At 40.0% G+C, this 16,712-nt stretch overlaps 1 protein-coding gene across 3 annotated transcripts; it reads right to left on the reverse strand.

Moving 5' to 3' along the window:
• Window positions 1-1,260: 1,260 nt before the first annotated feature.
• tud (tudor domain containing protein) lies at window positions 1,261-13,686 on the reverse strand. 3 transcript variants are annotated; one of them, XM_017621122.1, is made up of 10 exons: window positions 13,087-13,686; window positions 10,603-11,279; window positions 10,215-10,373; window positions 9,699-10,130; window positions 8,857-9,642; window positions 7,578-8,770; window positions 6,714-7,501; window positions 6,415-6,649; window positions 6,159-6,358; window positions 1,261-6,093 (listed from the first exon to the last, which is right to left on the reverse strand). In XM_017621122.1, the coding sequence occupies exons 2-10, from the start codon at window positions 11,011-11,013 to the stop codon at window positions 2,234-2,236; spliced, it is 8,064 nt and encodes a 2,687-aa protein (XP_017476611.1). In that variant the 5' UTR covers window positions 11,014-11,279; window positions 13,087-13,686; the 3' UTR covers window positions 1,261-2,233. The 3 variants fall into 3 exon arrangements, with proteins under 3 accessions (XP_017476611.1, XP_017476597.1, XP_017476604.1); XM_017621108.1 differs by having other exon boundaries at window positions 7,578-8,773; XM_017621115.1 differs by lacking the exon at window positions 13,087-13,686 and adding an exon at window positions 13,005-13,083 and having other exon boundaries at window positions 7,578-8,773.
• Between the last annotated feature and the right edge of the window lie 3,026 nt (window positions 13,687-16,712).

Genomic DNA, 16,712 nt, shown 5'->3' on the forward strand with positions numbered 1-16,712 from the left:
TGGCTGTTTGCCGTGGAGGCGGTCCGATTCGCACAGCACGGGCCACGAACGACGTGGTCCATTGCCGGTGCGTACGTAGGCCCGAGCAGGTGCGGAGATGAATCCACCCATCACAGGCGTTGCACCTGACTGAGGTTTAGTTTGCATGCATTCGTCTCTGGCATACGCAGCAGGTGTAAATTTCTGGCACTGGGTTTGACTGCATGCCAGTCCTCAGCAGAAGGATACGGAGCAGGAGTAGCCCCATTGCCGAACAACGTTTGATGAATTTCGCCGACCTAAACGTGTTAGATCGCCGAAACAACAGCCCTTGGTCGGGTAAAACCCTCCGAGTCATTCCGGTACGTAGAACCGGTTGTCGTGGGAATGAGGAGTGTTAGCTGAGTGTCGTGGGCCGAATATCCCCATGTCGGACATGAATTAGGTATGTTGGAGTCGAGTCTCGATAGATAGCTTTCAGACGACTGTTTCATCCAGACCTTAACTTGGAGAATGGCTTAACCGATCTAAGAAGGGCTACCAACATTAATAAAGGGATCCTTTCTCTTGCCAGCCTTCACATTTTATTACTGTTTTTTTTTTTGTTTGTTTAATAAAACACTTCCATTTCTTTCATTTTTAGTATAATTGATTTTTTTATTACTTTTCATTGCTTTTGGAAACATTTTTTTGTAGTTTTTTTCATATTTTGTATATTTTTTTATTGTTGGGTTTGTATGTGACTTGATTATATAGTATGTAATTCCAAAGTCACTTAAGTTTTATAATAAAACCAAATATACTCGTATATATGAAGTGTAAAAATTGTTAAGAACTGTCTTTAGTGATATAAAAAGTGTTTGTTTTATTTAATTTTTTTTCGAAATAAACATTATTCAGGCTAAATAGTTATAAATTGTTGAATTACATTTTTTTTTTAAATAAATAATTCATTTTTTCGAAGTCGGAATTAAAGAATAATAATAGAAAAACAATTCATTTGGACTACAATTGAAAAAAAAAGAAAAAAGCAATGCACAAGCAGCCTTCAGTACATTGCAGCTGTTTAGAATTAAATATAAAACTACTGCAGGGCATTTGCGTTGCTTCACGAATTTTAAATAAACAAAACTTAAATGGACGTGCACTGTTATTTGTTTTAAGAAATAATTTAAAACAATATTGCGATTTTCTCGCTGCCTTTGAATTGCAATTGTTAGTTTCGCTAAGCGATACAATTATTGCAACGAACTTATTTTTTTTTTGCTGAGCAAAATTTGCTTTTTCCAGCTTTTTGTATGTGTTACAAGTATATGTATCTATGTTTAGGTATTTGAAATACAGATTGAGCAAATATAATTTTTTTGGTTGGTTTTTAAGTATTTTATAATAATCATGTATGTATGTTTAATGCTTTCGTTATATAATTATGCTTGTTAGACTCGATTTTTTTTTAGTTTTTATATTTTACATTTTTTTGTTCATTTTCGAGATTTTTGTTTTCGCTTCAAAATCAATCGTTTCAGTTTCCTGGCTTGAGATCTAAATTTCACTCAAGCGCCTTGGTTTAGCACATTATTATCGAGCTTTAAGAGGAGTATTTAGTACATTTATATTTGCGAGTAATTCAATAATAAACTCGATCTCCAACTCTTTGTGGGCAATTTATTATTATAAAATAAAAAAAAAAAATAAAATCAAAAAGTAATTCATTTTTCTCTGCAGCCATCTCGCGTGCTTTAAAATATATGTAGTTAAGACTTTATGGTTTGCAACTTTTGAAAAACAAAATATAAAAAAATTAAAAACATCGCTTTGATTTCATTAAAAAAGTTTTCGCAAGGCGACTGTTGAGAAACCCCTCAAAAGGGAACTTTATCTTCCATTTTATATTTAGAATGTAGTTTTCTGAATGAAAAAGAAAGCGTTACTTTTCGCATTTCTCATTGACTTTAGAACAAAGTCACATTTCCAACAAAAAACTATAAAGTATATCACACAAATTTTCTCCTACTCTCCCGCTCGTTTTCACATTTTCAATTCATGGTGCTTAAAACACGATTCTAGCACCACACTCTAAACCACAGTGGTCAGTATTGATTAAAAGCTTGCGCTCACAAGTCACCAATAACTGTTTTAGATAAAAATCAGTGTCGGTTCATCTCACTCTAGTTTGTTGATAAGTCTTGCAGTCGTGCAGCTGAATGCTGCCGGAAATATTATTGCATATATGCAAATACTAACGACCCGCAGTTTACTGCGCAATCGCCCCATCGCCTACAGAACCTGCCACATCCGCAGCTACGTTTTCCGCCTTGTCACGCAATGTCACATCGCCATCTCCCACGCCATTCAACAGCGTACTATCATCGCTAGCACCGCTCTTCACCAGCTGTAGCACTTCATTGGCCACATTCTTTTCCTGATAGAAGAGACGACAGATTTTCGGCTCCACTGTAGTCTTCAGAAACTCAACCTGGAATGTTTCGGAAAAACGCGAATCAATGAATTGAGCAAAAACCATGCATGCGTCCACATTGCCCGCAATGTTAACATCGAGCGCGCAGTGTTTGCTGAAGGGTTCGGTATGCAGTATATCCTCCGGCAGGGCACGGAATTGATCAGTCACTGAATTGTTACCAAAGTCCAGGTAATGTACTTCACATTTACCTTCATCAAGCACCTGTACGATCTCCGCTCGGTAGAATGCCATATCGTCGGGGAACTGTGCAGCACATAGCGCGCCTACTTGCAAATCAGTGAAGGGTTGGAAGTCAGTCTCTGCATCTAATAGCACATCTGTAATCTTCTCTACAGCTGGTACATCTTCGGCCAGTTGTATGTAGAACGATGCAGGTGAGTTCACGTGTATTATGTTGCAGCTGTACAGCGTAGGCACCGGTGATAGTGCAGCCGCCGCCTCCTCTGCATCGCCTTTGGCCACAGCTTCGGCCAATTCTTCAGCCAGATCTTTGTAGTTCGCTTGCAATTTCACAGTGTGTACACGCTCACTGGCGTCCGGAGCAGTTTCATCCGACTCTATTTCGTAAATTTCGCCAAAGTGAGCTTCCAAAAGTGCGGCAAAGCATTCATTTAGCAGCGTTTCAGGCGCCTCGGGTACCGCATTTAGTTTGCACTTCCATGCCAACGACGGCACGGCATACAAATCTTCTGGTATTTCGCGTATAAGTGTCGTATTTATGCTATTGCCGTAGTCGACCAGGAATATCTCGTAGCCGCCATCGCCGGCTAGAACTTTTTGCACTCTGCCGCGATAGTAGCAATCATCTTCAGCACAGTATGCGCTACAAACGCCGCCCACTTCAATACTTTCCAATACAGCCAGCTGCTCAGCATCGGATTTCGTTAGTGTTTTAGTCACCAACTCCATATGTAGAGAATTGATTTTTGGCTGTATGTAGAAATGTGTTGGTGAAATTGCATGCGAAATTATACATGTGTTGTCTGCAATTTGTGGCGTTACCACCGCCGCCGTGGCATTAGCGCTAATGCTTGCAATAAGCACATGCAATCTTTCACCAAGATCTTCGTCACCGCTAGCAGTGTATAGTTTAACTTGTGCCGGTGTTGTAGGTTGCCTGCTCTCCACAAACTCAATTTTCACCACACCCTCGCACTCTTCCACCAGCTGGCTGAAAGCATCGATCGACAGTTGCGCTTTATTTTCGCCGATTTCTTCCGCGACGCCGGCCAACTGGCAGTGCCTGGCGAATTCTGGTAGTGCTTGTAAGTCGTGCGGCAGTATGCGCACATCATCTGTGATTGCTTCGTTACCAAAATCAATGAATATTAAACGATACTGTTGCTTATTTCCGGATTCGGCGATGGTTTCTAATATGCGCGCACGATAAAGCGTATTGTCTTCGCTATAAACAGTAGCACATAATTGTCCGACCTGCGGTGTCTTTAGCGCATCCATGCCAAGCGCATTCAAGCTGCTGGTCATATCATCAAGGCGTATTGCATCCTTACTGAATTGCACATAAAAATCAGTAGGCGAATTCGCGTGCGAAACCAATGCATCGTAGATTTTGCCGCTCTCGAATACCGAAGATTGTATGGTCGTGCTGAAGCTCATATTAAGCTCAATCTCAGCAGGCTTCTGCTCACACAGCGGTTCAAGGTCGGCATTTATATTGTGACCATCGATCAGTAGATGTACTAAAGCATGTTCGGCAGCAGGTTCACGCAATTCCACAGTGAAAATTGTTTCGCCTTGCGCAGCTATCTCGCTGAATTTCTCTTCCGCCGCGTCGGACCAGGCCAAGCAATGCTCAGACAGCTGTAGTGCGCATTTCTTCGATAGTGGTGGCAAATTTGCAATTTCCTCTGAGATCTCACGGCATTCTACACTTATGGATGTGTTACCATAATCAATGAACAGCACTTCATAGCCTTTATTTGGCACTTGCTTCAACAATTTAGCACGATACCACATTTCATCATCAGGGAAGAGTGCGGCAACTATTTTTGCATACTCGAATTTTCCTAGTTTTTTAAGTTTTTCATTTTCGGCCAAATAGATCTCGATCAGTTCAAGTGCCTTTGAGTCTTTTTCGTATTGTATATAAAAGTCGCTTATATTATTAACATGTGATATGTAACAGTTTTCACCGGAATCTACCAATTCCAAGTGTTTGGCGAAACCATCTTCGACTAAGCGATCGGCGATGTTTACTCCATCAATGTATAGATGTATAAAGCTGCGCTTATACGTATCGCCGCGTGTAATGTATTCGAAGTTCAGCAATTTGCTATACGAATCATTGAAAATGGCATTGGCTGCATCGACCCAGTCAGCGGTGCCGTTCGGCTTAATTGGCAATGAGCAAGGCATGCACAGTGGTTCGATATCAGGGAAGACGCTCATTTCTTTCACATCAGTTGTATCGGACACACAATCTGTATTGCCGAAGTCAATGAACTTCAATACCATCAGTTCAGCATCAAGGATCTTTGCGCGATACCACTGCTTGTCCACAGAGTACAACGAAATGCAATGCGCATTGTTTACAACACTCATCAGAGGCGGCAAAGAGCTTGCAACGATTTGTAAATTCTCCTGCAACTTGTGCAACTCATCCAACTTATCGTAGGGATGCACGAAGAACTGTCCAGGATTGTCACAGTGGCTTAATACAGCATGCTCCATATCAGCGTATGGATCCACCGATTCGGTTTCCGACTCTGCCACCGATTGTGGCTCGGATGTATTTGTTGTCGCAGGTGGTATAGGGGAAGGTGCTGGCGATGCCAATGCGGCTGCTGCAGTGTCATTTTCGGCTTTCTCTGCCTGTATTTCTGCCTGAGGAGGTGTTTGGGGTGGCGTTTCTGCCATGATAATGGGCGCCTCGACAGCGACGGTCTGCTTTTCTACTTCTTTAGCTCCAACTACCTCCGCTTGTTTCGGTATCTTCTCCTTCTTGTTTGCCTGCAGTTCTGCCTTCTCATATTTTTCGTCTGTTTTCGCTTGCTTCTTCTTCTTTGGTGAAGATGAATTCTTACTCTTGCCTACAATTTTTTTCTCACTATCCTCTTCCTCTTCGATCGTCAAATCCACTAACTCAATATATTCAAACATATTTGTGTTATCCTTTTCTAAATGCTTGCGCATGAAATCTAAATCACGTGACTTGATCAGCTGCATTTGTAGCAACGTGTCAACAACATTGTCGCCATTAGGCAAGGTGAGCTCAGCAATTAGGTGGTTATTTTGCACTTCTAAGGCCTTCACATTCAATACAGGTTCCCCCTCTAATGTTAGTTCCTTTAACTTTTCCGCAGCGGCAGCATCCGCGTCGGCCGATACATTTGTTGTCTTCTTTGATTTCGACCCTTTATGTTGTGCATCTGCGATCAAAGTACGCACAGGGAGATTTAATTCAATTGCAAATGCATTACAATTAATGAAGAATTTTTCTTCTAATCTTTTCAATTTTGTTTCATCTAACGTTTCCGTGTTTCCATAGTCTATGTAGCGTACCTCAATGGCATCTTTGGTGCTTTGTGGTGTGATACGCGCGCGATACCAATTACCATCGCTGCCCAACGCCGCACAAATTTCTTCAGGCTCATATTCGGTTAATGGAGTACCTATGGAAAAGTATATGAATTAGAAATTTGTTAAAGAAAAAACTTTGAGAGCGATTTTCACTCACCGTTATTTTCATAATATTCATACATTTCGTTTAGCAACTCAGTCATCTTTTCTTCTGAGGCGATTGCATGCACAAATACCCGGTACGCGTTTACCACGTGCACAACACGCCCTTCGAAACGCTCTAACAAGATCGGCGGCTGACAAATGAACGTCGATACATCATTCTTCAACAGTGGCACAAGTGGGCGTAGGAGGATGCTTTAAAAATCAAAGCTTTTTAACTACTTCTTAGTAGTAGAAATGACATAACTTACACTTTGTTGTCATTGACATCTTTGATGTTAACGACCCACGATTTCCCTTCATAGAATTGCTTAAATTTAAAGGCCACGTCCGGATTTGATTTTACATAGCGCACATCGTCATATGAGCTGAGTAATTGCACATCATCGGGCAAACCCTCCACATGTATTTTGAAGTTCAGCATGTCCTTTACGTAAGTGATTTTTACACGTATCTGTTGTCCAGCTAACAAACTTATGCGTAAATCTAAAACCAGAAGAAAACATAATTTTATTTTAACTGAACCACAATGTTAATCGTTTCTACTAACCAGGCGCTACTTCGGTAATGATACCCTCCGACTTAAGTGTATCCTTTAATGAAACGCCATTTAATTTGACGTTGACGTAGTACATGTCCAGCTCGCGCTCGATGTATTCACAATTCAGCGTGGCACCTGCAGGCAAATACTTTTCCATGCGATCGATTATGTAGAGGTGGTCATAGTTTGAGACTATGCCGCTAAAGCTGCATAGATGCGCCATGACAGGAAAGGTAGAAAAACGCCTTTCCACTTGCCATATATCCTCGGAAGTAACGGTATACTGATTGCCAAAATCAACAAAGTGCACTTTGTATTTACGCAGCATCTGATTGCAAGCGAGTATGCGTGCGCGATATAGTAGATTTTCTTTGCGATACCGTGCAATGACAAACGAGCCAACTTTTAATTGCAATTGTTGTAGGGATTTCTTCTTATAGAACTGCTGCATATCACGCATCAGACGTTCGAATTCAGGAAGACGTGATTTGAGATGCGTATAGAACTGATGTGGCGAAATCCACCAGCAAATGCTCACCTCTTCGCGAGATGGCGTGTCCAAATGCTGTACTGGGAATGGTTGATTTAGTGGCACGTATTCTTCTGGCAACTGAGTACTTAATGGTTCGCTAGCATTGCTGGCGACTTCGGAAGCGGCGTCGTTGGAACGCTGTGATGAAGTAGTGGTGGCGTTAGTGGCAGTCTTGTTGCGCTGCTGTGAATAGCCTTGAGGCGCATTCTGTGGCCGTTGTTGCCGTGGTGGCGTTACTGGGGCCTGCTGTTCTTTTTTCTGGCGACTAAACAAACAAAATTAATATATAATTAATAATTTTAATGTCACAAAAATTCGCACATATGTACATAAGAGCATACCGATTTTCGTTTTGGAATCGCGGTGGTATCTGATGACCGCCACCTCGAGGTTTGTGATTAAAGCTAGCCGCGCTGCTGGCGGCACTACCAACGCTACGGCGATCGCCACCACTGCTAGTATTGCTAATATTCAAGTTGTTTTGTTGTGTTTGTGCATTGCGTCCTTGCCGCTGTTGTGCCTGGCGTTTACCCTGTTTCAGTTCACTAGAACTCGAACGGGAATCTCGGTTATCCATGGAGCTGGCAGAACTCTGCTTATCCCACTCCACTGAAAGGGTTCCCTGAATACTACTGGGTGGAGCACTGCTTGCAGTGCTACCAACTCTGCTATTGAGATTACGTGGACTTGATTTTCGCACCTGCTGGAGCTGTTGAGCTTTCTGTTGCTGATGTTCGTCGCTTTGCATAGTCGAGTTGAGTATTTGCACCCCTTTTTTATTCAAATGCAGCGACGCTGCATCGTTTGAGGAAGCAATTGATGGAGTTTTATTGCCGTTTTCTTGTCCAGCAGCAACATATCTATTCTGGTGTCCATTATGGGGATGTATATTAAATTCTTCTTTCTCTAATGTTAAGTACTGTTCGAACGGCATGGACAACTTGTAAAGCTTTTTCATTACATTTAAGTCTTTAGTGCAAAGGTTCACTAAATGTACGCCATCGGGTTGTATGCGGAAGACCTTGACGGTGAACGAACGCCGTTGGCGATTCGACTCTTCCGCGAGCATTTCAAATTGATTGGTGGCTAAGTCTTTGTTTAGCTCATTATTTTCGAATCCTTTGAGGCAGCATTGTACCGCTTGTCGTGGCAGTTTCAAGTGTTTCTCAGCAATAGTGCTCAGCAAGTTTTTGGTGACTTTTTGTTCGTAGCCGAAATCGACATGTCGCACAATTATAGCCGTCGAATCCGCGCGCATTACTTCGGCACGATACCACTCGTTGTCATACTTCACGATACAGGGGGCGCCAAGGGCCAGGTGATTTGGTACAACTTGATTTTTATTATAATACAAATACATATCGTCCATGAGTTTCTCGAACTTCACGATGTTATCTACCTTTTGTACATAAAAATGCTTAGGTGAATCGATGTAACGAATCTCAACAATGTCGTTGTTGTTTAAATTTTCCGATTTCGGATACACCAAACGACACTTTTGAATCTCTTTCAGCACATCCAGTACATTGTTTTGCTGCTGCGTTACCAGTAAAAAAAAAGAAGAATATTCGTCAAGTATGTAATAAAACTGGACTTCTCTCAATTCTTACTCCCACTCACCTGTAAATATAACTCGCAGTACTGGACCAAGGGTGGACCCTCTAACGGCATAACTTTCAATTGGCAATTCTTATACATCATAAGATCTTTGAATGCCTTTTTTAAGCTCTCATCAATGGGTTCCAAATCTTTGTGTCCGGATAGCGTGAAGCGTATGGCAAATGCTTTCGCCTCAAGAAACTCGTCAGGTATTTCATACAAGTCCTTATATTTGACAAGTTCGGCATTACCATAATCAATATATACAACTTTGCATGCAGTGGGTTGAACGCCAGTAATCAGTGCGCGATACAACTGGCCGTCCTCTGAGTAGCGTGCAATGCAAGCTGTGCCCAAAATTGGCTTATCAGAGAATTGCTTCAGCTGCACGCGTTCAATACGGTTCATCATTTCGGTTAAATTATCCTGTACCTTCGCCAATTGCACCGAAAACAAGCACGGCCCGTTTTCCACAAAGCTAACATAAACGTCGTAAGTTTTACCAACAGTTAGATTGTTGGTTTTAAAAGTGGCAGTGGTAGCACGACGCGGCGAAGTTTTTAACGATTGGTTACTACTATCTGAGCTAAGAGATATATCTAATGGCTGCTGCTGTGGTTGCGGACGCTGATACCGTGTTGTATATGTGGTGGCATATGGACCACCCGATATTGATGCGGCAGCGGGTTGTGGAAAGCCGTTATAGGAATTATGTTGTTGATAGTTGGAAGTAGCGTAGGGTACGTAAAGCGATCGCAAGTTACCGATTGTGTGAGGCATGCGTGGCTGTATAGGACGTTGTATATTCTAAAATCCAAGTGTTTTTATATATATTTTTTTAATTAAGAAATAATGATATTTACCATCATCAAATGTGGTGGCAAAGCCAAATGGGCGGGCTGTTGTTGTAGCTGAAATTGTTGCAAACGCGAAGTAAGCGAACGCCCGACAGCAGGATATACACCGCCGACAGGTGCTACATTATTGTTATGATTAATAGCATAATAATTGTTATTGTTAACATTGCTGGCGGCAGCAGCGTACATCTGCATAGTTTGCTTTTGCAGTTGTTGCTGTTGTTGAGCCGCAGCTAAGTGGTGCGATTTCTGTGGTTGTGGCGGTATGGCTGACTTTATGGGCTGTTGGGGCTTTTGTATTTGTTGCTTGACAAATTTAGTAAAATTGTCACGTAGCAATTCGTTTGCGATTGGAGCACCTATTTTCTTTTGATGTATTAAAAACTCAGCAAAATTAAATTCCTTCCATTTCATAGTAATGAATTTATATTGCTTAAACTGCAAAAGATCAATCGACTATTAAATATATGTACATACAAGTAAATTTTGGAGTGCGCATGTGCAAATGCAATCGTAACTTACTTCAAATTCAATGGATATTTCTAGTGTCTGACGCATGATTATGCGGGAAATTTCTTCCAGCTCCGCTGGCTTGAAGTCTTTACAAATGCCCAGTAGGATGTAGGGAGCGCATATTGTGGGCATAGAGGACAAGGCATCCTGCTGCTCGGGGAAGAGGAGCTGAAAAGGATATAGTGTGTCATGTGCTGAAATACTGCTTTTTGACTAGGTTGTCTTACAGCACTCACTCTCTACACGGTAAACCACACACAATCCAAACCATATGTACATGCATTTAATGCACACCCACTTTTTAAAAGAGGTTCTCAACTATGCAATTTATTTTATTTTTCCCATAAAAATTACATTTTTGCATATTTTTTTGCGTTTTGCTGACGCATCCACTTACCTCATAACTGGCTACCAGCGCCTTTCCGCCATAGTCGACAAACTCTACTTCAACTTTGACCAGCGGTTTCTGTCCTTGCCCAATGTTCGTTATAACATCCTGTATACGTACACGCACGAATTCAAAGTCGACGGGCGCTGAACCTTTGGTGCTCTTATAAAGGCACATGGTGCCAATATGTAATGGTACCAGTTGTCGCTGAACCGGCCACGTTGGGTCTATGGCTAGACATGTGTGCAACAATTGCTGGATTTTGTTGCGCACCCCTGCCATTGCGTCCGCATTCATTTGACCGTAGATGCGCAAATACGGACCAAATGCATCGACGTGTGTGATCTGTAGTCTTTTGGTGGAATCTGTGCCCATGGTCGAGGCGGCTGACTGAGTGGCCGCAGATGAAACAGAACTCATTGCGTCGTTATTTTAGTAAGTTTCGTCTTTAGTGTCCACTATTGGGGATGTACAATGTCCAATGCGTTGTGTAATAATATTTGTATTAGTTTCGTTTCGTTAAGTTATTTATTCTTATGTCGTTTAATTATTTATTATAAAGTAGTCACAAAGTCCTTTCGCATTAGTAACAATGCGAAAACTTTTTATCAAATTTCTTTTTTCACATTTATTTATTGAAAAAAATAGATAATTCACTCGTTTTTGTTCAGCGTCTAATACGGCTTCTGAAAAAAGATAAAATGCATTACAAATTTATTTTGCAACCAGAAAATTATTATAGCAAATGAATCGTGGATACAACAAAGACTATAACACCTCAGCAACACCTTCACGTTTCATAAAATGCAGTAATTCTCTCGGGTTTCTAGTTGGGGAAAATTATAAAGTTATTGCATTTACACGAAAAAAAAACGGAATCACAAAAATTGTACAGAAACCAGTCGAAAAATCGCTGCACTCGCACAATAGGTATGCAAAACTCGGCGTTGGTGCGCAATGAAACCGTTATTCGTTACATACCCATGTTTTGACATCAGGGTTGGAAAAGTAGGTACAACTGTACCTTTTTCGGACTTTTTCGAACCAAGAGATACATTCGGTACACTGAGCCCAATTTAGGTACAAATAGACGATAGCCAAATAAATATGATTAGGCAGAAATATCTGTAATATGAATGTACTCTGGCGGGAATTTATTTAGCTTGCAACGATGGATAAGTCAAATTTTCAGTAAAGTTTTAGCTCAAGTTCGCCTGTCCACGAAGTACCATATAAGGTTTTGTATAATAAGCCTGGTTTATAAAATAAACCCCAATTATTTATGTACGTAGTGCAATCTAGGCCAATTGGGGTATCTGCTCTTCAAGTGCCCACTTCTAAAGAGTTAGAAAGCAATTCAATGCATATATTCCAAGTGACCAATCAATTTACAGTCAGGATGGTCTATCTCTGTGCTGTTAACTGTTTGGGAGTCAGGGCCAACATTAAATGAAAAAATTGTGTAAACTACTGTAATTTTCTTAAATACTTTTTTAAGTAGTTTCACTTTCAGTATATTTTTGAATAATTATTAGGGTTAAATAAAATGAAAGAATGAAAGATACATGAGGAGAACGCTTTAGGAACAATATAATGGATATGTTCGACAAATGTGAACGATGAATAAAACACGACACCAAGATCCTTTATTTATTAAATTGTTAACAATTCTCTGAAAATAAAAATAAAAATTAACACAATCGTGAGCACATTTCTATTGTCAAATTAGGTACAATTAGAAATTTCGTTTTTCCATCCCTGATTGGCATTTGCCGAGACTGTTAGGCGCCTGTCACACCATCAATACGGATCACGATCCTGGATCGTGCCGTGTATCATTGATGGATCGTGATAAATATCACAAGATTTCAAAATATTTTGATATCCATCCATATGGATCACGATCCAAATATCGCGATCTGTATTGATGGTGACAGGCGCCTTCAACGGCCTCGCGCATAACATTTCTGTTTTCCATTTACTTTGCATGAGAAACGGGGGCAAGCGATGAATGCAAAATACTACAATGGAGAAATTTCGCAGAGAAACCAACGAATAGACAACAAAAACAAATATTTGCGAATTGCCAAAAAAAAACGCTGTCAGCAGACACGTTGAAGAATTTGCAATTTCGACAGAGTTGTCAAGTGCTATGCTAACTTTTTGATATCATGATTTTGTCAGTTGTGTACATATATACATTTGACACACAAATTTAATCGAGTTACAGCATTTTATGGATGGCTCTAAATGCAACTAGGCAACTAGTGTTAATTCAATAATTTTTAAGTACGGATAAGCTAACAAATACACCGAACTGTCAAATTCATTCTTTAATCAGCTGCACTACTAATAATTACTGTTTTACAATTAAGTTATTAAAAAATAGCCAGAGATTACCGATACTTTACTTTTTTGTCTTCCAAGATTCACTCGCGTTATCTAGTTTAGACCACAGAGAACGTAAATATACGTTCTCTGTCGACCACTTACTCATTCACAATGCAAAACATATGTAAATACTTGTTACGCCCTCTTGCTGCTTCTTCTTTCGCTTTCTCGGTTGCTCGCGTTTTTTTTTATTTCGTCTCCGTTTTCTGCGATTCAATTATTTTTTTCGCTTTGATTTTTGCTACAAAATAGCTATTGCCAATTGGATTTCGAATGCATGGAATCGATTTTTTTGTTATAATTTTGCTCTTTAAATCCAAGTAAAATATTCACTTTTCACTTTTTATCGTCATATTAAAAGAATGTAAACTTATTCAAAACAAAATCGTTAAATTTGATGCCTATGGCTCTTTTTCAGTCTTATACATTTTCTTTTTCGTTCGGGCACGTTATGGCAATATGATTATGTGGGCACCGAGGGGCGCTTTCACGCGGCACAGAAGGGCTTCATAGCGCAGAAATGCACCGATTTCGTTGCCAATTTTCCCTTTTGTTATAAATAATCTGATATATTAACTGGATTTTACACTTTTTGGCAACCTTTAGCAGGAAACACAAATGGAACAACAAAATAATTTCCACCAACAGACTTTCACACACGTCTTGTAGCGAATCACAAAATGGACTGCCCGCTTAGGGATGGAAAAGACGACTCTGATTTAAGTCAAAGGTCGACTTTTTGCTGAAAAAACTGGAAAAACTAATAGGCAGGGCTGCCAACCTTTCTCAAACCGTGACATTTTTGACCCTATTTTACTTCAAATGGCACCTAAACTATGTTCACATATCAATATTATCTCAAACAAAGCTCGTTTTTTAATCACCCCGTTTACACAGGCAAATCTCAGATTATTAGCCGTCATGCACGCACACGGAAAATTGTAAACAAATTTCTTCTTCTTTCTATTTTCTAAGCATACGTACGCCTAGCTACCAACACTGCTGTGCGCCAAGCCAAGAGAACGACACAAATTTTCATTCTTTTTCGTATCCGGAAAACGTTCGAAAATGATGATGTTATTTGAAAGCAATAATAGTATTTTATTTGTTCGAGCTGCTACTGTTTGTAAGCTGTCAGAAAGTCCGGGTACGGGGCTCTAAGGCGCTGCCTTATTTAATTTTTTTCGAAACATGAAAAAGCATCTCTGAAGTGCAGAAGCAAAAAAAATTTAAGTAGACATATTTCAGAAGAACAGCCAAAAACGTATCCGTTTCAAAACAATTTTCTGTTCTTGTCGGTACATGCGTTTCTGCCGCACACTAAAGTGGATAAAGGGACGCCAAATTATTCGAAAATGAAATCGGTAAACAGAGGAAAATCCGCATTTCATCCACTTTTTTCCTTTTTCGAACAATTTGTGGGAGTTTTTCTAGCTAGGTTAATATTTGCCACTTTATTTACAAGACAAAATATAATGGATTTATATATATTCATGCTGGGAAGAGTTAAAACGAATCGGACCTTTTTTGGCACTTATTATTTTTTGTTTGGCACATTTTGGCACTTTTTTATCCTGAATATGGCACTTCATAGCTAAGTATAGTTGGCAGCCCTGCTAATAGGCTAACCTAATGCATTTTTTTATTTTAATGATTATCTTAATTTTCTTCGGTCTTCGGGTCTTCGTTCAAAGGGATAAACTCTTGATAAACTTGATAAAATGATAAATTTATTTATTTTTAATTATTTGATTGTCTTAAATTATTTTATTATTTTCAATATTTGATTATTATTAATTATTTTTTCAAATGGATGAAGCTGCGCTTGGCAGGCAAATTAGACATATACAACGATATATAGCTATTCTGACATTTTTACACTCTTATGAATGTACATACATATATGAAAATATAGTTAAAAACTAGGTAAAAAACTGTCTCTTTAAACAAGACGAGCCAAACCCTACTCGGTGTAGCCCAGGACTGAGTACAATTGACTGGAACGAACGTGCGCGCCTTGTGCTCAACCGCCTCCCGACGAAATACTTGATGGTGGTACCGGGGGGTTCGGTACTTGGACGGTGGGGGGTTTAGTTAGGTTAAAGTCCACACTGACGGACAAGGCGTATTTAACAAGGTGGTGTTGGCCGTATATAAGTAAAAAATTACAATAACAAATTATACGCTGATGTCCATACTGTCATTGGTATGAGTTACAACAAACACATCATTTTGACGTAATGGCCTCCACGGCGAAAAACTCAGCTGTCGCCCCAACACCACCTTGTTTAATACACCTTGCTGACGGGTATAGTGAATTAAAAGCTTGTTGTTGCGAAAATTTACTTTTCATACTGCGTATTCACAATAGCAGTGGTTTGTAAATATTCTCACGGCCCTTACTTTGGCTGAATTTCCTTATTCATTCGGAACGTTTGGAATAAACTTTTTTGTTTACTTATTCTTTAGAACGTTCCTGATGATATGCTAATGTATGTTTCAAAAGCATTCTGTTTATTCCGGCTGTGAAATGGGATTAACCGGCATGTATAAAGAAACGCAGCCTTTAATTTTTTAGTGCTTTTAATTTTCACTTTTTGTAATTTTTTAATCTATAATGTGGAGTGCGATTTTTTTTTTTATATATTGGCATTTTATGCTAAATTTCTATATTTTATGATTGTGCTAAAACAGGATGAATTGTACTAAAAGTGCCCCCTGAGAATGAAAGTGCCAAAAATGGCACAATTGTGCCTACTTTTCCATCACTGGTTTGTTCGTAATACATACGTATGTTTGTATGTAAACATATGAATGAATAACTGCCATTCCTAAATTGGCGCGACAAGCGCCAAGCAACTGTCAAAAATCCTCATGCCAATACAATTTGTATGAAGCATCCCACAATAACGCGGCGCTAACGCCGAGCCTAATGGAATTTTAATTTTTGACAGGGCGTTACGTGTTGAAGTTGGATACAGAAGACGGAAAGAAAGAGATTGGACAAAAAAGTGAAAGAGGAAACAAGAATAAAAACGATAGGACCTGAGAAAACGTCAAAAATTACGATGCGATTTAGGGACGGCAGTAAGTCCGCAACGATGAATGACAAGAGCAGCACGCGCAGCGAAATTTTCAAATTTTTCTTAAACAGTTGCTTTCGACTGCGAGAATAACAAAGCAAAGCAAAGAAAACAGCAAATTTTTCTGAACTGTTTGCTTCGGCTGACTGTCTAACAGGCTAACCTAATATTCACGCACGCCGCCAATTTACTGTCAAAAATTTCTCATGCACATACAACTTGTATGGGACCAACCGAAATTGAACGGCGTGCGTATGAAGCTTAANACCCCCATACACAGCACAAATGGCTTGAAGCAAAGGGAAATTTCGCTTGGTTTGTCAAACCGCTTGTGTGGTGTATTTCGCTCTTAACTCAATTTCCAATTTTTGTACTGCGTGACATTTTGATTTGACGTTTCGCTCGATGAAATCAAATGCAAACACACGCAAGCCAATTTCAGGTGACGCAAAAAAAAAATCGACGGCGTGCGTACCAAAACGCAAGCCGCGAATATCACCGGCCGTCTTCACGTGCTGGAAAATCTTGCTTGCGTGACGACGCATGCGAGAAACCGCACGCGTAGACCGCAAAAAGTACGAAGCATTCTTTTTCTCGCATACCGAGCGGTAATGCGAGCTCTCGCTTGCTTTCAACTGTCATTTT

Source organism: Rhagoletis zephyria, unplaced genomic scaffold, assembly GCF_001687245.7.
Source record: "Rhagoletis zephyria isolate East Lansing unplaced genomic scaffold, Rhagoletis_zephyria_1.1 Rzeph_scaffold_00040, whole genome shotgun sequence".
In the NCBI taxonomy this organism is placed as follows: Eukaryota; Metazoa; Arthropoda; class Insecta; order Diptera; family Tephritidae; genus Rhagoletis; species Rhagoletis zephyria.